This window comes from Zeus faber (genome assembly GCF_960531495.2).
Source record: "Zeus faber genome assembly, chromosome: 17".
Taxonomy (NCBI): Eukaryota; Metazoa; Chordata; class Actinopteri; order Zeiformes; family Zeidae; genus Zeus; species Zeus faber.
In genome coordinates this window covers 3,555,611-3,576,325 of record NC_137204.1, presented here as the reverse complement: position 1 = coordinate 3,576,325, position 20,715 = coordinate 3,555,611, and the positions used below count along the sequence as shown (strand labels likewise).

The 20,715-nt window shown below is 44.6% G+C and overlaps 1 protein-coding gene across 1 annotated transcript in view; it reads right to left on the bottom strand.

The window, feature by feature from the left end:
• ankrd55 (ankyrin repeat domain 55) overlaps window positions 1-20,715 on the bottom strand; it is a gene marked incomplete at both ends in the record, with an annotated part of 154,044 nt that overhangs the window by 76,220 nt on the left and 57,109 nt on the right. The window contains 2 exons of the mRNA XM_080018326.1: window positions 418-548; window positions 5,303-5,422. Of these exons, the coding sequence (XP_079874452.1) occupies window positions 418-548; window positions 5,303-5,422 (251 nt within the window). The remainder of the gene's footprint in view (window positions 1-417; window positions 549-5,302; window positions 5,423-20,715) is intronic.

The following is a 20,715-nucleotide window of genomic DNA, read 5'->3' as shown; positions in this document are numbered from 1 at the left end:
TTTAGAAGAAGAGCTTATGTAAAAATAGTATAAAGACTTTAAATTAACAATTTTACTTCTTCTTTACTTCTTGAATTTCCTAATACATATTTCTCCAATCATGCATTATCAACACCATGGCAACCAGTGATACACAAAGCAAATTCTCCAACCAACACTAGAATACTAGTTTTGGTGTCAATGATGCTGAGTGTAGAACATATCAATCGAAGATTTTTCTTTGGAGTTAGCCAACGGACCAACAGTCATGAAAACATTGTAGTCCCTCAATAAAAGATATGGTCTTATTTTGTGGGCAAGTTGGTGAGCCAGTTTGAATCACTTTTTTTTTGTTTTAAAAACAGCTTGACATTTTGAATAATAACAATGATTATTTGTATTTTGGCATTATGAGACTTGAGATGAATAATAACTCACAAGGTAAGTTGCAAGGGAGAGGGATGTCCTCCCACATGCATCCTGAGTGTTGATGGAAGCTCCCATTTTCAAAAGCAGCTTGACTGTGTCTACCTGTCTCCCAGACACTGCATGCATCAGCGGGGTGGACTCTGAAATGATGCACAGAGAAAACTCACAGAGTATCCATTAACATTTTATTTGTATAACCCACCAAAGGATGCAATAAATCATTTGTGTATGTTACCCTATGAGAAATGAGAAATGTGAAATATAATCCCTGCTAAAGCCATGGATGATAATTATTTAAGCAATATGTTTTGTAGATTAACCCTTACCTCAATGCCGTTCCATATGCTGACACTCAAAATTTTGTGAATTATGTGCGCAGTATGAATAGTTAGTAAATAACTTTTTATTGGTTTCATAAACCAAGAAATAACGCAATTTTGACAAAAGGCAAAAGCCTGTCAAAGTAAATGAGGATTGGAAATAAATCATATGTACTGACATCGAAGTGAAGAATATATACAGTGGCATGTTCTACAAAACCTCCATATCACTTAAAATATCATTGTATCTCATCCCATAGTCGTCCATGGGATGATTTATAAAGTGTGGGTTAGAGTTAGGTGATAATTGCAGGTTTAACTCCACTTGCAGAATAAATCTCAAAAATCTCATTGTATGACAATCAATAGGTAATTTGGAGATAACAGTTATTACTTACTACCATAACATGTTAACACATACCTGCCAACCATTGGAAAATATTGTGAGTACCACAATAATGTAACAGGGAGTCTCCGCAGTGTTTGAGGGACTGCAACTAAATTACTCCATCAGTTATTGACATGGTAGCCATCTCGTAAGGAGGCTCATCACGTTGTATGCGAGCTACTATGGCTAACTATATATACAAATTAATATAATTAGGATATACCACTTCAAATGCATCATTTGGTCAAATTACCAAACATGTTTACCAACTAGAGATGCAATGATTTCAATTTTCTGGGCCAATTCAGACTCCGATTTTCATTCAATTACATGTTCATAATAAAACATTGACCTGTAAATAGATTTTACATTGTCGTGCGATCATTTTGAGTTTATATCTGTGATCAGAGAAATCAAATCTTCTTATCATTTGGTCTCATTGGGTATATCTGCTGTACGTCAATGACAAATACATTGTGTGATCTGATAACGCTCATGTGATAGGACAGCTGCACATACTGACTACCACTGCAATTTTTAGTTACCACAATTGCTGATTTTGACACTGTGTGTTTATTATTGTTCATTATTCAGTATGGAACAATAATAGAACATGGAACGGTCACTGAGTTCCAATAAAATAGTATATGGGACTGTCACCAAGTTTCATTATAATGCAAGCTGTAACTCTCCCTTTAGGAATTTTAGTGGGACACAACATACAGTATAACTAACATGTCAGGGTCAAACTTCAAATTAAAGTCTCATATGTCATATATGTGCAAATATACCTTTCTATTATAGTCATATGGTACTTGTAATTCCAAAATAAATTGCAAATATTGCAAGTAAAAGTAATAAATGGCAGTCTTCTCACATTCGTTCACTGGAAGTTCTCCTTCACTCACCGTGCATTAAACCAATTGAATCAAATCAAATCGAACGACTCGTTTTACTGAGTGACTATTCAAGAACCCAGTCTCAAAAAAGTGTTGAACCTTTCATCACTCTTGGAGCTCATGCACTATTTATTTCTTTTTATACCCTTATCATTCCCAAAACTGGGAAATTTGCAATTTCTCTGCATTTACCCATCCTAGTATTTGATGTAACTAGGAGCAGTGGGCTACCATGCAGAGGTGCCCGGGGAGCAGTTAGGGGGTTAAGTATCTTGCTCAAGGACACATCAGCATGCTACCAGGAGGAGCCTGGGATCAAACCAGCAACCTTCCAGTACCTCCAAACAGCTGACATTTTCTTTCTTTCGCTCAAATTTTTGAGGGTCAACTATGCAACTATGTTACATTACGTTGTCTCAGAGTCTTTTTAGGAGTAGGAGTTCATGAGCAAGGCTGTAAATTTGAGCAGCAAAGAATGGGATATAACTGACACTTGTGCCGGTCACCAGTCATTGTTATTACATTTCACTGCATATGTATGAAAGTATGTATATGTATGTGACGAATAAACCTCTTGAATCTTGAATCTTGAATTGTTTTGTATTGATTGATTGTTTTCCATAATATAATTACAATAAAATATTTTTGTTGCATAATTTCAGCTGGCATTTCTACCTGTGTATTTTGACCAATAGTTACATGGTTGGTACACAAAATACGTGCAGGTTGGCAGATCTGTCAACATGACATAACACTTTAATTAGAAAATTTAATTAGAAATTCAGGTCTTACAATAAAAGAAATTGACAAAAAAGAGCTAGTCAAAAAATAAATATATGTACTGTATGTATATAATATAATACATGTTCACATCTATAAACAGAAGATAACAGGGAGTAATGTCTGTGTAGATTATTCTAACTAGCGAGCACAATATGGGCAGGTGGCAATTATGCCAAAGTAAGTACTTAGTGGTCGACCAGTTTGGGTTTTTTAATGGCCGATGCCAATATTAAGAGAGCAGGGAAGACGATGGCCAATATACAGTATGATGTCGATATCATGTTATTTTTATTTTTTTGCATCTGATAAAATACAACTATTTAATAATAACAAACAAGCACAACATTGCTGAACTTAAATGAACATTTATTTACACTAATGTTATTGTCTGCATTATCTCTTGATCTGAGCTCTGTCTGCTGTGCACTTATTTGAAATAAAAAAAAGTATTAACTGAATATATGTCCACAGGTAATCAAAAAACAAAACTTTGTACAAGAAACCTTATGAATGAAACATAATAAATTGTAATAAACAATAAAAAATTGTACTAATAAACAGCATAATTTTAAAGTCTGGTCGGGAAATTGGAAAAGTCTCCCTGTAAGAGAAGTGCAGGATTTATTATTTAAAAGTTAAGTATTGACACAAAAACATCCCGTTTTTACTAAAATAAGTCCCATAGCAATCAAAAGCAATGGGAGATGTGCGTGACATGGCTCGGGACACACAAGGTTTTTTTGTAACTTGATGGAACGTCACTCAATTTTGTTTCATACAAGAAGGAAACACACAAAAATAAATACATCTAAGATAAAAACACAGGAAAACCGGCAACCTGCGAGGCATGAGGCATGCACAGGGCACCGCTGTCTGGAGGAGAAAAAAAACTCTGTTCCAATTCTCTGAGTTAGGTTTACGTTTTACCTCAAATGCAAAGTATTTCCAAACAGCACTCCTGCTGTTTTCTTTGTCAACCAAAGCTGGTCACAGATGCTCTTTACTTGCCATCTTTAATGAGCTAACATCATAACAAACCGGAGTGAATGAGACGAGTGACAAGCAGAACATAGCACTCTGAGTGAGTGAGAGGATGCAGGGCTATGTGGGCACTATAAGCGTCAACTCGCTGTTGGAGAGAAGAGAGGGAGAGAAAGCGGACTGGTACCGGTATATCGATAGTGCAGAAAATGAATATTGAAATGTTTTAAAATATTCTGAATTGCTATGTAAAGAAAAATCTATATTTTTAGACTAGTCTGCAGACATGTTTTGTTTATCGGTCTTGTAAGCGCAGGCATCGGTCGATGCTGATTATCTCAAAATGACAAATATTGGCCCGATTAATCAGCTGACCAATTAATTGGTCGGCCACTAGTACAAATAGTATATTGCAGCAGTGCATAGCAATATGTAATGATAGTACTAGTAAAAGTATGCTGGTATAGTAAATATATGTTTTGCCATATTATATAAATAAATCTATCCATCTACAATCTGATGAGATGGTAATGAAAAAAAAATCCACTATCATAATACAGAAATCCTAATTATAACAATTAAGTATAATAATACTCAATGTAATAATAATAATAATAATGATAATAATATTTTTTAGTAATAATATTAATATTCAATTTAGGCTGTAGAACATTTCAAAGGGAATGTTATGTCATGCAATGCTATGGGGGATGTTCAAGGTCCTGAGGGGAGCTGAGAAATGGAGCAATAGAGCAATTATTTCCCTGAATTGGACCATGTCTTGCCAGGCTTGGACTACCCTGTCCATTCCAAGGGGGTCTGGCCATGAACAAGTTTGGGAACCCTGGATTAGGCTATTTTGCCCATTGTGCTATTGAAATACCTTACTTTCCTAAAATATATATATTTTTAATAAAGTATTTGCCAAGGTGCTGAATTTGACTAAAGCTTTGAAACAATGTACAAATGTAGGTGTAATGGTTACGTTGACATATTAAGGTAGAAATTAGAGATGCACTGATTTGTTGCCTGTACATGGGTATTGGCCTATATTCACCATGTTGACTGCCATTGGCCTATTGGAAAATAAGATGACATTCACCAATGGCAGTTGCTGTATGTAGATGTAGATGTAGATGTTTATCCAGCATTTCCCACACATAGACTTTACTTTGGCGGGCTGGCCTGGTATATTAAATGCCGCCAAAGAATATTTGGCGACCCATTTTTATTTTTATTCTTTTATCCATCCGAGAGAACGACACCATCCACGATTGAGTTTAGAAGACGTGAACACAGCTCTCTGCAGCACTCCGAGCAGGAAGTGATGCTGCGTTCATGGGAACTCAGAAAACTTTGGTGTTGGCATCGACCAAATTGTTATTTTAAACATCAGTATCAAACCAGAATTTCCCAATCGGTGCATCCCTAGTAGAAATGGTTAGTAAGAAGGTGCCACACTGACGGCCGTTGTCCATTCCAAAATTCAATCAGGTTCTACAGCACAAAACACAGTACTATACCTTCACCATCGCAGCACTCCAAGACGGATGGATCTTCTCTGATTATCGATGTCAATGTGTTGACATCCCCAATTCCGGCGGCTTGAAAGAGAATATTTCGATCCAACTCCTCGACACCATCTAGGAGGTCAACAAAAAGTCCAACATGTCCAGTATGTCATGAAAAATATGTTCTAATTTTGTTCTTGTGTTCTTTTATTTTACCAGCAAACCATCTTGTAAATTGCCCATCACACACGGAAATGTCTTCTTTCTCTTTATCTTTAACTCATCCTGTACATGACGTGATTTTAATAGCAGTTTGCTGTAACCAACCTGTTTATGGTGTGGGGGTGGTGTGGTATAAGCAGCCACACCTGCCTCACCTGGGTCTAGGTAATTGTGACTGGGATCAGGGTGGCTGTTATGATAGAAAGACCTGTCTATATGGTTTAAGTTTAGATCTGCATGCCTATGTTCAAACTGTCATGAAGGGAAACCCAACTGTGGTGCCAAGAAAGCTGAGGAGACAGCTGACCAGCCTAACAAGCCATGAAAAACATGCGGTCAGCAATAGTGGTTAGCAATATAATATAATAACAATAATAAAATAATATAATAATAATCATAATAATCACAATAATCATAACCATAATATGGTTTTGATAATTATTGTGATTATCATCATAGTAATAATAATGAAAAGGGGGGGCACGGTTGCGCAGTGCATTGGCACTGCTGCCTCACAGCAAGAAGGTCCTGGGTTCAATTCCTGTGCCTGGGGCGCTGTTGGCACCGTGCTCCGTTATCTCCCAAATAGGAGTCTTTCTGTGTGGTCCTCCGGGTTTGGGGTTGTGCAAAAGTATAAGGTTGTGTTACATGGTTGAAAATAGCAGCTCTTCTGCAGAACTCCTCGGCCTTCATGCTAATTGTATGTTGTTATAACAGTATTTTTTGCTTAAGTGAATTCCTTTGTTTTACTAATCTTTCTCTTTTCTCATTTGTTAAGTGTTGTTTTTCCACAACATAGAGTAGCGTAACAAACAAGGATTGAAGAAAAGGGACAAACACAGCTGCTGAGCATCAGATGATGTTTCAGGCACAGGTCGCACAAAATGGTGACTCATTTGAGAAAGGTAAGCAACGTTCTTACTTATTAGTTCTAGAAAGACTCTGTGATCAGTACCTACCCGATCCTCAAGAGAAACAGAAACAGTCTTTATTCATCACGCAACACACCACACTATAACACATGCACATGCTTTGATGGTGGCCGGTGAAATGGATTCTCTGCTTTTTGGGCTTGTGGGCAGCATACGTGGACGCGCCCGGGGACCAGGTGATAAATGTCCATCGCTGGTCAGACGATGATGGGTGCATGTTTTTGGTGGGGGTCCTTACTGACGTGAGGTGGAGGAAACCCCATGTGAGCACAGGGAGAACATGCAAACTCCACACAGAAAGGCTCCTATTTGGGAGATAACCCACCGGAGCACGGTGCCAACAGCGCCCCAGGCGGGAATCGAACCCAGGACCTTCTTGCTGTGAGGCAGCAGTGCAATGCACTGCGCCACCGTGCCTCGAAGCTAAGCAGTAAGTAAAGTGGCTCTACAAATTTACAACCATAGTATTAGGAGAAAAGAGAGAGGAAGCCATGGATGAATGTGCATGCATTAATCATAACGCTTTGCGTTTTACTAAATTACCGATTAAACTTTTTGAAAGCCTAGTAGTTTGCAAAATTGCTGACAGCATTCTAAAAAAAAACTTTGTAATTGGATAAATTACTGATAATATTTTCAACATCTTTGTAATTTACTAAAATTGCTAATAACACTATTGAAAAGCTTTGGTAATATACCAGACTGCCGAGGTTTTTGAAGCCTTTGTGATTCATTAATAATTGCTAATAAGGTTTTTGAAAGCTTTTTGGTATGCTAAAGTGCTGATGATATTCCTCAAAGCTCTGTGATATACTCTATTATTGTTGATATTTTAGGAAGCTTTAGGGCTTATTGCTGATATTTTTTGAGAAGCTCTGTAGTTTGCTGCTGATATTTTCGGAAGCAAAGGGGTGTATTGCTGATATTTTTGGAAGCCTTGTGGTTTATTTTTGAAAATTTCAGTAGCTTTACGGTTTATTGCTGATATTTTTTGAAAAGTCTAGTTTACTGCTGATATTTTCAGAAGCCCTGTGGTTTATTGCAGGTAATTTAAGAAACTTGATGGTTTATTGCTGATACTTTTTGAAAAGCTCTGTAGTTTATTGCTGATATTTTTGGAAGCCTTGTGGTTTATTGTTGATATTTTTTAAAAGCTCTGTGATTTATTGTGGATGGTATTTGAATAAATAAATAAATACATTAATTAATTGATTAGTTAGTAGGTTGGTTGATTGACTGATTGATTATTTGATTGAGAGTTGATTGATTAATGTGTTAATGAGCTGGTTTATTGATTTATTAAATACTTGGTTGATTGATTGGTTGGTTGATTGATTATTTAAATAACAAATATTTAAATAACAATTATAGTCAATCAAAACCTGCAGATACCACTTCATGGGTACAAATTAGAGGAAAGGTACTTTAAAGGACAGGACAGGTCTCAAAGATACTCAGATAAGGGTCTCTCAAGGGACTAAATGGTTAGAGTAAGTTGTACTTCTGAGATACGACTTTAAGGAGATAAGTCTTGTTAAAGGCTGCTTGGTCAGAAGTGTGTTTTTGTTCTGAAATACCACCTCTAATAGAGAGGGACTGCTTGGTCAGACAAAAACTGAAGTCTATGATACCACCTTAAGGAGAAAAGTTTCATAAGGGTCTGCCTGGATAGACTGATAGATTCTGAGATACCACCTCTAATAGAGAGGGACTGCTTGGTCAGATGAAAACTGAGGTCTATGATACCTCCTTAAGGAGAGAAGTCTCAGTGCCAAGACTGTTGTGTAAGTGTATTTACTGCTTTATCTGTTATCAAGTATTTTACTGTTGTAACTTAGGACTAGTGGTTTCACTCTGAACCCATCACTATTAATTGCTTAGCCATCAACAAAGGGTGTGACTTCTAGACATTCCCCCAAATCGGTAAGTTTTGTCTTTGTGTGGGCGTGCCTTCAGCCGGGTGCAATCAGTCCGAGAACGAGAACAACCGTCTTCAATCAGCGGTCATGCTACATTCACGGGGCTGTTACTAAAGCGTCAGCCCCGTGTGCAGCCGTTCTCGTGTGAAGACGGTATTGTGTATAGACTTGCAAGTCTACCTGTGCAAGTCCACCGAAGCAAGGACACCGAACAACGCAAACCTGTCTTGTTTTTGTCACCTCATACGCAATGTACACATACACATTTCTGTAATTTCAAGTTCACACAGAAAGCCTCGTTATTACAAACGCCGAAGCAATCTGGGTCACCTCAGGTCTCTGCAGCAAACATCATCTGCAAAGACTTCCTTCTCTGGTGGCTTGTGGAACTGTCGACCTGCAGTTAACAAGGCCGACTTTATTTCTGGTTATGCTAAGGACCTCTCCTTGGAGCTCCTTGTTCTCACTGAAACGTGGATTAAACCTGAAAATAGTGCAACCCCAGCTACGCTTTCCACAAACTACTCATTCTCCCACACTTTCCGACCATCTGGCCGTGGTGGTGGGCCTGGTCTGCTAATTTCCAACACATGGAAATTTAATCCACTGCTGCCTTTAAACAACTTTGTCTCCTTTGAATATCATGCCATCTTGGTGACTGCTCCTGTAAAAGCCTATGTGGTCGTCATCTACCGTCCACCAGGACAACTAGGTGACTTCCTACATGAGCTTGACACACTGCTGTCATCAATTCCTGAGCATGAGTGTCCCATTCTCGTCCTCGGTGACATGAACATCCACTTGGACAATGCAAGCTCGGTTGACTTCTTGTCTTTGGTTCGCTCATTCGACCTAAGACAGGTCCCTACTCCATCGACTCACGAGGCTGGCAAAGAGCTTGATCTCATTCTTGCTCGGAGCTGCACCACTGACAACCTAATGCTCACCCCTCTCCATCTCTCAGACCACTTCTTCATCTGCTTCAATGTTCAGCTTCCAGAACAACCCTCTACCTCCCCACCCATGGTTTCCATCCACCACAATCTCCGCAACCTGTCTCCCACCCACTTCTCCTCTGTGTTCTCCTCTTCTCTTCCGCCTCACAGCACTTTCTCCTCTCTACAGGTTAATGATGCCACAGATTCTCTCTGGTCTACCTTGAGCTCATGTCTGGAGACCCTGTGTCCACTATCCACCAGACCTGCTCGATCAACCCAGTCGCACTGTGGCTGAGTGACACCCTCCGGACATCGCACACTGACCTCAGAGCAGCCGAGAGGAAATGGTACAAATCTAAAGCGACTGAAGATCTTGGAAGCTACCAGACACTGCTGTCCTCCTTCTCTTCCAGCATCACTGCTGCTAAGAAGGCTTGCTTCAACCACAGGATCAACAGTGCCACGGACACACGTAAGTTATTCTCCACCTTTAAGTCTCTGCTCTACCCTCCACCACCTCCTCCAGCTACCAACCTCATTGCTGATAGCTTTGCCTCCTTTTTTACTCATAAAGTGGCAGCTATCAGCAGCCAATTCTCCAAACAACTAACTCACAACCTGTCTACTCCGGCTCAAGGCTCATTGTTCCCTGGTTTTACCCCTCTCGCTGAGAGTAAGGTATCTAAACTACTAACATGTAGCCGTCCTACTACCTGTCCGCTAGATCCGATCCCATCTAACCTCCTTCAAGCCATATCACCGACTGTCACCCCGGCAATCACGTGTTTGATTAATTCTTCCCTCACTTCTGGCACATTCCCCTCTGCTTTCAAAGTGGCTAGGGTAGCACTACTGCTCAAAAAACCTTCACTTGATCCCACTCGAGTGGAAAACTATCGGACGGTCTCACTCCTCCCATTCCTTTCCAAAACCATTGAGACGGCGGTCTCTAGACAGGTTACAGAATTCCTGTCAAGAAACAACCTTCTTGATCCACTTCAATCTGGCTTCAAAAGTGGACACTCTACTGAAACAGCCCTGTTGTCTGTGACGGAGGGCTTAAAAACTGCTAGAGCTGATGCCCAATCCTCGGTTCTCATTCTGCTAGACTTCATCAGCTGCTTTTGTCAATCACAGCATTCTCCAGTCCACACTCTCAAGAATGGGCATCTCTGGCAGTGCACTTTCCTGGTTCGAATCTTACCTCATTGGGCGTTCGTTCAGTGTGACTTGGCAAGGCCAGTTTTCTGTGCCTCACCACCTCACCACAGGGGTGCCCCAAGGCTCTGTGCTGGGACCGCTCCTCTTTGCCATATACACCACCTCGCTGGGCCATCCGCTCCCATGGTTTTTCATATCACTGCTATGCGGATGATACTCAACTCAATCTGTCTTTCGTGCCTGATGACCCCGCTGTCTCGACACGTATCTCGGATTGCCTCGCTGACATATCCACGTGGATGAAGAATTACCATCTTCAACTAAACCTGGCAAAAACAGAACTGTTGGTTTTCCCGGCCAAACAAGGTATTTATCTCAACATTGATATCAAAATTTACTCTTTATCTCTTGCTCCTACTAAAGCTGCAAGGAATCTAGGTGTCATTATCGATGACCAACTGACATCCTCCGACCATGTTGCCGCCGTCTCTCAGTCGTGCCGCTTCGCACTATTCAACATCCAAAAGGTCAGGCCGTACCTGACCCAATATGCCACCCAACTGCTGGTACAAACCTTGGTGATTTCCCGCCTCGACTACTGCAATGCTCTCTTAACAGGCTTGCTGGCTTGTGTGGTGAAGCCACTGCAGATGATATAGAATGCGGTGGTGCGACTGGTGCTCAACCAGCCAAAGAGGGCACATGTTACTCCGCTGCTTATCGAGCTCCACTGGTTACCTGTAGCCGCTCGCATCAAGTTCAAGTCTCTGATGCTTGCCAAGAGAGTGATTGTTGGGATGCCCCCACTTACTTAAATGCTCTTGTAAGAGCACATGTTACCCCCCGGAGGCACAACCATGGCAATCCAGGCTATTCTCATTTGTAGTTCCACGTTGGTGAAACGAGCTGCCATAAACCACCAGAGCAGGGGCCTCCCTCTCTGTCTTTAAGAAGCACTTGAAGACCCAGCTCTTCATAGGGCACCTCCTCTCCTAACTTACAATTACTTAGCACTACTTAGCAGTATTTATTTATTGTTACACTAATGTTTCTGTTGCAATGTAGCTTGAATGTTATTCTCCCTTGTAATTTGCTTTGGATAAAAGCATCTGCTAAATGTCTAAATGTAAATGTAAACGTAAATAAGGGTCTGCTAGGATAGAATGATAGGTTTTGCAATACTGCCTCAAGAAAGTGCAGTTCTAGAGGGTCTGCTTGGTTAGAACCGAACTCTGCAGATACGGCAAGAAAAAGCTTGCTCAGGACTGAATGGGTGGAGTAAAAAATAATATAAATTGTGTTTGATAAAACTGCTTGTGGAATTTGAAAGTGTGAAATTGCTTTTTATAATAACGGAATAGTAATTAATTAAACAGATTAATTAGTGGTAAGAAATATTGTGATTAAAATTGATAAGACCCTTAAAAATTGTGTAAAGTGTTTATGATATATTGTCTAAATACTAGACACACACACTATTTTATTCTGATAAAATACTGTGTAAACTGTGCAAACTGTGTGTACACAGTTTATCTACAGGCTGAAAATGGAATTGTCTTGGTGTAAGTCAGTGAGCGTGATCCCTAGGGAATACTGACCCAAGGTCTGTAAAGAACTACGGAGTTGAGTGTGTGACGAGTGGGCCTGTCAGATAATACACTGAGGAGCTACAGTATGTCGGAAACAAGAGGTCAGATCCAGAGGTCAGAAGCGGAGAGGGAGAAAGAGAGAAAAAAACAGAACACCAGAATAAAAAAGTATAACGAATAAAGAATTAACTTCGGTAAAGTCAAAATACATAAGGGTATATTAGGAGGAATATTTTCCGAATAGTAAGGATAAAATCCAGGTATGACATTGTGATAATCAATAATTTTTAGTTAAAGGTTCTCGAACAACTCTCCAACTATATGTTGATCTGATAAATTCTCGTGAAGAAACTCAGGTGCTCGCTGTTCTGGATCAGACTGGTTCGCAGCTGTGAGATTGCATGGTGGCTTTCCAATTGAGGTTTCCAATTCTGAGGTCATTAAGTCCGGATCTGATCTCATTTTGAGTTCTTCCAGTCTAGAACCCAGGTGACACTGCGGCAATCTAGACCCGGGGTTCCAATTTGGTCAATAGGCAACGTGAGCTCATATATCCTCATTTTTGAGTCTTCTCCTTTGAAAAAGCCATCTGAAGTCACTCGGCGCTGTGGGCGGCTGATCTCGGGTGGGGGGTGATACTGGGTGTCCTTTGCTGGAGTGTCAGAGCCTCACAGGGTGAGCTTTATTGGGACACAATCAAATTTTTAATTCAATTAATTAAAAGCAAATAATTTCATGTAAAACTACATTTTATATACAGGCGGATTTAAAAACAATAAAAATAAATAAATAGTACTAGTACTCGTCGGAGACCCTGTCCATCTCCTGGTCCTCCGTTAAATGGACCACGTGATCCTCATCGGAGTACTCGTCGGAGACCCCGTCCATCACCTCGTCCTCCGCTGAATGGGCCTCGTCCTCCTCGTCGGAGGAGGGACCCACAGGGTCGACATCGTCCGCCTCTGAACCATCGCTGGAGGGTCCAGACAAGAGAGGTGGTGAGGTCTGCGGTTGGGAGGGTTGACCCGGTCTGGAGGGCTGGTCAGAATGGCGCTAATAGAACCTCCTGATAAGGGGATGGTCCAGAATGTGTCTCGCAGGGACCCAGGACCTCTCCTCCGGACTGTAACCCTCCCAATCCACCAGGTACTGCAGGCCTCTCCCACGCCGGCGGGAACGTAGGAGACAGCGGGCAGAAAAGGCAGGACCGCCGTCAATGAAGCGCGGAGGAGGCGGGGGAGGCGCCAAGGGGACCAGAGCACTCTCCCGGACCAGCTTAACTTTGGACACATGGAAGGTGGGATGGACGCGCATGGACCTGGGGAGCTTGAGCCGCACTGCTACCGGGTTGGCGACCTTCTCGATCATGAACGAGCCGATGAACCAAGGAGCCAGCTTTTTGGATTCCACCTTAAGGGGGAGGTCCCAGGTGGAGAGCCGGACCTTCTGGCCCGGCTGGTACTCCAGGGCCTGGGAGCGGTGACGGTTGGCGGCAGAGGCGTTGCGGCCAGCGGCTCGGAAGGAGGGCGGCCCGGGCCCGGGTCCAGGTCCTGCGGCAGCAGCGAATGAAGGCCTGGATGGACGGCAGGAAGCCTCCTTATCAAGGGCTGGGAACAGAGGCGGTTGGAAGCCGTAGGCGCACTGGAAGGGGGAGAGGCCTGTGGCCGAACTGGTCAGGGTGTTGTGGGCATATTCCACCCACAAAAGCTGCTCGTACCAGGACGACGGGTGTTGTGATGTCATGCACAGTGAAGGGCCGTCTCCCAGGAGCGCACAGAAATACCGCCAGAAGACAGAGGATAACTGGGGAACCCGGTTGGATACAATATGTACCGGGATGCCATGGAGGCGGACGACTTGGTACAATAATAGCTCGACGTCAGCTTCGGTAGAGCGCACGAAGTGAGCCATCTTGCTAAACCGGTCCACCACGGTCAGGATGGTAGTATTGCCGCTAGACAGTGGCAGACCGGTGACGAAGTCCACGTTGATGTGAGACCAGGGGCGATGAAGAACCGGCAGTGGGTGTAGGAGACCAGCAGGAGCAAGAAGAGAGGGTTTGTGCTGGTTACAGGTGGGGCAGGCATTGACGAACCCTCGGACGTCCTCACCCAGGGAGGGCCACCAGAAGTGACGCTGGACGACCTCCTTCTTCCGCTGGATCCCCAGGTGGCAGGTGAGTCAGGAGTTGTGGGCCCACTGGAGAACCTCGGACTGGAGGTCAGGCAGGACGAACAGACGGTCGGGCGGACATGCGCTGGGTCCAGGTTGGTCCTGGGCGGCGGCTCTGACCTTCTCTTCCACCTCCCAGGTGAGTGTGGCAACTAGACGGGAGGACGGTAGAATGGTGTCAGGGTCAGCAGCGTCTTCCTCCTCCTGGAACTGCCGGGACAGGGCGTCAGGTTTGATATTGCGTGACCCTGGCCGATAGGAGAGGGAGAAATTGAACCTGGTTAGGAAGAGCGCCCAACGGGCCTGACGGGAGTTCGGTCTCCTGGCGGACTGGATTTACTCCAGGTTCTTGTGGTCAGTCCACACCAGGAACGGCAGCTGGGTTCCCTCTAGCCAGTGTCGCCACTCCTCCAGGGCCAGTTTGACGGCGAGAAGCTCCCTATTCCCGATGTCGTAGTTCCTCTCGGCCGGGGTTAAACGCCTGGAGAAGAAGGCGCAGGGAGGAAGCTTCTTGTCGGAGGCGGTTCTCTGGGATAGAACAGCTCCAACTCCCACGTCCGAGGCGTCCACTTCAACCATAAACTGCCGTGTGGGGTCAGGCAATACCAGAATGGGGGCTGAAGTGAACCGTGCCTTCAGGGCCAGGAGGAGGAAGCGCTGGAGTTGCTTGCGGGTGTCCGGGGCGGGCCAGGTGGTGACGGCGGAGACCTTAGTGGAGTCCATCTGGATGGTCCCCCTCCCTACAACGTACCCCAGGAAGGAGACGGACGAAACTCACACTTCTCCACCTTCACAAAGAGTGAGTTCTCCAGGAGGCGCTGCAGGACCGTCTGTACGTGGTGGACGTGCTCAGCTTGGGATCGGGAGAAGATCAGGATGTCACCGAGGTAAACAAAGATGAATTTGTTGAGCATGTCCCTGAGCACGTCATTGACCAGGGCCTGCAAGACGGCGGGGGCGTTGGTGAGACCGGAGGGCATCACCAGATATTCGTTGTGACCGGAGGTAGTGTTGAACGACGTCTTCCATTCGTCCCCCTCTCGAACCCGGACCAGATGGTAGGCGTTGCGTAGGTCGAGCTTGGTGAACACCGTGGCCCCCTCCAGGAGTTCGAAGGCTGATGAGATGAGGGGCAGGGGATAGCGGTTCTTGACCGTAATGTCGTTGAGACCGCATAGTCAATACAGGGGCGAAGCGACTTGTCCTTCATCTCCACGAAGAAGAAGCCCGCCCCCGCCGGGGATGAGGAGGGACGGATGATGCCCGCCGCCAGGGCATCGTTAATATGGTGTGTCCATGGCCTCTCTCTCCGGGGTGGACAGGGAGTACAGGCGGCCTCTTGGGGGGATGGAGCCGGGCTGGAGGTTGGAGCCTTCCTGAAGACCTCCCTGAAGTCGAGGTACTCGGCGGGGACCCCCAACATGTCGGGTGCGGAGCTGGAGCTGGTGGATGGCTGAGGTGCGGCGGCTTGCTTCAGGCAGACCTGATGGCACGCAGGACTCCATCCCAGAATAGCCCCTGTGGTCCAGTCGAGGTGTGGGTTGTGACGCCGGAGCCAGGGGAACCCCAGGAGGAGAGGGTGACGAGGTGAGTCCAGGATGCAGAACTGTATCGTCTCGTGGTGGTTGCCGGACAGGAGCATGCAGATGGGCACTGTCTGATGGGTGATTGTCCCCAGGAGGCCTGGGTGCGGAAGTCGATCGCGTAATCGACCACGGAGCGGGACCCTTGACTGAGACCCAGGAGACCACCAGCAGCATCGGAACCTTGTGATGTCACCCCGAACACCTTGCGGAGCTCGGCGGCGAAGGCGTGGAAGGAGGGGCAGGCTGGTGTGCGTCGTTCCCACTCGGCTGTTCCCCACAGCTGAGCGCGGCCCGTCAGGCTATTTACCGTGAACGGCACCCTGGCTTCCTCGGAGGCGAGGTGTGGGGCTGCAGAGCGAAGAGGATGGAACAGTTCATAATGAACGGACTACAGCTGTCTGCGTCTCCGGCATGGCGTTCTGGAAACCCCACCCGGGGCTCCAGGAAGTACCCAGGCTGGGCCGGTGCTGGTGCAGGCGGCGGGTTGAAATGACCGAGAGCGATGGCGAGCTGCTGGACCTGGGCAGCTAGCGTGGCGAGCCCTTGCTCCTGGCTAGCCGCTGCTAGCCGAACGTCCGTTGAGGTGGAGGCTCGGACAGCCTCCTGGTGTTGGAGCTGTGACTCCTCCCTTCCCAGGTGTGCCAGCAACTCGGGGTTGTGTGCTGGGTCCATTGTTGGCCAGATTGTACTGTAATGGGTGTGGTTAGGACCCAATTGCAGCACAAAGACAGGCAGGGATATTTGGTAATGTCTTTTATTTGTAGAGCGGATGGAAGACAGGCAGGGGGCAGGCAGGATACATCGTCGGGGACAGGCAGGTTCGATTAGGAGGAGAGCAGACAGAAGACAGGCGGAGTGGCAGGCAGGATACGTGGTCGGAGCGAGGCAGAGTGGGTAGCGTGGAATCAGTCCGGAGAACGCTGGAGAGTCTGGTGCAAGCATCGAAGACAATCTGGCAATGGGTGACTGGTGAGAGAGGCATATATAGTGGTTAGATTGCAGATCTGGAACAGCTGTGTGCGCAGGTGAATGGAGTTGGATTAATGAGACCGGTAAGGAGGGGGAGGGGAAGGTAGATGAAGGTGGAGATCATGACAGACACTACAAGTTGAGCAGAAAAAATGAAGGATAAACCAGGACAGATGCTGGGAAAGAGGTTCTTGTTAATTAAGGAAGAAATACAAAAGACATTAGAAAAGTAGACTAAATGCACAGCAAATCTAGCCGCTAAATATAGAAGGAAGGAACGTACGATGTAACATTGTGTGAGGAGATGGAAGTTCTGAGAAAAAAAGGTGTGGGTGAGGGAACTTCAGGACAACCGAGGAGCTTGTCATTAGTCCAGCAGTTGCAGGAAAAGATAAAAAGCTTTGAAAAAAGAAGAACCACTCCAAATACAGGATAATTCACGTTATCTATAGCCCAATACCAATGTTCAATATTAATAAAAGGAGGAACAGGCTACTATATCCCATGGAGAACGCAAGACTTAGGTGGCTTACCCAACATAAATGAGGGTGCAAAGTAGATAAAAATATTTGAAGAGCAGACAATAGGAAAGATAATAATGGTGGGAGACCTGAAAGTGCTGTTGGCCAGAGTTCTGGGGGTGACCAGCTTAAGTAGAGTATGAAGAAAAGGTAGTCTAGCAGAAACTACGGAGAAAGTGCTTTGGGATGGCACTGCTATTGATGGATACAGACAACAACTGTGGGGAGCAGTAAGGGAGGAGTATCTGAGTCGAGTGGGATTGTGGACAGAGACGGAAAAAGACCCGGAAATGGATCCGATCATACTTGTACTCTTTAGGAACTCAATGCTAGAGACATTGACAGGGCCAGTCAGAAATAAGCTTGATGGTTTGGTGGGACTGACTTCATCTAAAAGCCACAAGGAAAATTGTGATCATGTTGTTCATGCTGTGGATAAGCACTTTCAGCAGAGATTGGCAGAACAAGGCAAAGAGATACAGAGAAAGCTGACACAGCTCCAACTGGAGGAGCTAACAAGGCAAGACAAGGACAAAAAGAAAGTACAAGGCGTGGCAGTTGCAGTCAAGATTAACCCAATGACCTTCCTCGCTCAGCCAGGTTCACAACTAGTACAGCAACCGCAGGGCCCAGGGTCACCCACTAATCCCATAGTCAAGAGAAGGTTCATCAAATGTAGTAAAATAATGAATGTAGCTGACGGACCATCGAGTCTCACACCCCAAGGGGACTTGTATCAGGATAAGAATTCTATTGTCAACTCGCTGTTATACCCTGAGTCATTGGCAGACTTATTTTGGACACAAGGACAGCTACATCAGTCCCTTACTCTGCGGATGGCTGGGACGTGGTAGCGGCCAGCAAAAATATAGTTTGTCGCAGGAGAAAAAGGGCGTATATTCCTGACTGTTCATAGATAGTATAGGCCAACCTCGGTGGATACTGAACAAATACAAGTTGCCAAGTGAGATTTCAGCAGGAGCTGAAGGACTTCTAGGGATCTTTTAGTTTATCCCTGGGTTGGGTATTTTGCAGTATTACATCGACTAAGAACTCGGAATGGATCAATTATGTATACTACAACGAACATAAGTTTATTAACGACACCAATGATGATGGCTCTCCTCATGAGGGGGGCAGTTGCAGGCGACGAGTTCTATGACATGGCAGCGCCACACGACTGTGTGGCCAAGTCCAGCTCCATCAAGCTTTCTGACGACACCGTTGTGGTGTCATCAGGACGACGATGAGAAGGTCTACTGTGAGGAGGACCTGACCTGTCACTCTGGTGCAGGGACAACAGCCTCCTCCTTAACATCAGTAAAACTAAGGAGCTGATTGTGGACTTTTGGAGAGGATTACAACCGAGGACGCATGCGCCCTTGGTGATTAATGGGACTTCTGTCGACAGGGTGAGCAGCTTCCAGTGCCTTGGTGTCCACATCACTGAGGACTTAACATGGACTATACACAAAGACACTCTGGTAAAGAAAGGTGAGGCAGCGTCTTGACCACCTCAGGCAGCTGAGGAAATTCCGGGTCTCGGTGAGGATCCTCAAGTCCTTCTACACTGGAGCAGTGGAGAGCATCGTAGCCTGGTTTGGGAACTGTACTGCTCAGGATAGGCGGGCCCTGCAGAGGGTGGTGCGTTCAGCCGAACGTACCACTGGAACTAGCCTTCCCTCTCTGCAGGTCTTATACACCAGGAGGTGTAGTAGCAGAGTCCGCAGGATCATGAAGGACCCTCATCACCCCAACAACGGACTGTTCCAGCTGCTGCGGTTGAGAAAGCGCCTCCACAGTTACACATTAAGGACTGAGAGATTGAGAAGAAACTGAGTTTCTACATGCAAGCCATAAGGACTGTCAATGCTGAACTCACCAGGGGTCCTCACTGAGACTTTCACACAGGCCCCATTGCCTTACTTTACTATATGTTGCATACTGTATCACTGTACTGGGTTACTGCATACTGCGCTGTATTGCTGTTCTGTTTGGGATTACTGTATTGCTGTGTCGTACTATTATTTACTGTACTGTGTATCTCCACACACACTACCTCACTTCATTCACATGCCACTTTACTTACGTCTGTATATACAAATAGCCTATCCAATATACATAAGTCTATTCCCTTTATTTATATGTTTTACCCCCACCCAGTATTACCTTTTTGAGCCTTATTATATTTTATTTTATTTTAGTAGTAATTAGGTTAGCTATTGTGTTCAGTTTCGAACTTTTGTGCACAATCTCCGGGTGCGTTGCAATGACATTTCACTGCATATATGTGATGTTTATACATATGTATGAACGTATGTATATGTATGTGACAAATAAACCTCTTGAATCTTGAATCTTGAATAGGATAGCACTCGACTATTTACTGGCAGAAAAGGGTAGGGGTATTTCATATGTTCTGCGATCAATGCCACCAGCCACCCATTTTTCCAGTCGGTCTAATAATTTGTTGTGGTCAACTGTGTGAAATTCTGCCACTATCTGTGTTTAGATGGATGACATTGAAGACCTTAACAAGAGCAGTCTCAGTGCTGTGGTGTCGTCGAACTCCTGTCCGGAAGACATCAAAACAGTTTTTTCAGCTTTTAACAGCTTTTTCAATTATTTTACTTAAAAACGGGAGGTTTGATACAGGCCTATAATTGTTCGTTAGTGAGGTGTCTAGATTGTTCTTTTTTAAGAGTGGCATGATGACAGCTGCTTTCAGGGCCTCTGGGAAGAAACCAGCGAGAAGAAATGACAATTTGTAGAACATCTGAAGCCATGCAATTTGAAACATTAAAAAAAAAAGCCTGTTGGCAGAATATCAAGGCAGCAGGAGGAGGATTTAAGATGTTGTATAATGTCCTCCAAGTTTATATGGTTGATTGAATCAAATTGTCATGGTATTGGAATCGATTTTTTTGTGGACACAGGGACAGCACATATCCTGTACCTTATATGGCAGTACTGACTGCATGTCTAATTTTCTGAATTTTGTTGGTAAAGGAGGAGGCAAATTAATTGCAGGCCCTGGTGGATAGAACTTCAAGGACTACTGACACAGGAGGGTTTGTTACCCTGTCAACAGTAGCGAACAAGACAGCCATTATTATTGTTTTTGCCATGCATTTCTCAATTTCAAATTATAAATGTAAAGTCTCTCTTTATAGATGTTGTAATGAATGTGAAAATTAGTTTTTCACTACATGCGTTCATCTTTTTGACACTCTCTTTTTCTATTCTTACCAGTGTGGCATTTCTCCATGGAGATCTTTTCTTACCAGAGACCACCTTCACCTTAGTGGGTGCAATGGCATCAATATTGCAATCAAATTGAAATGATCTACAGGCTCATTGACTGAGACCCAAGAGAGGGCAGGCGTGGAAGAGAAAAACTGAATAAATATTTCACT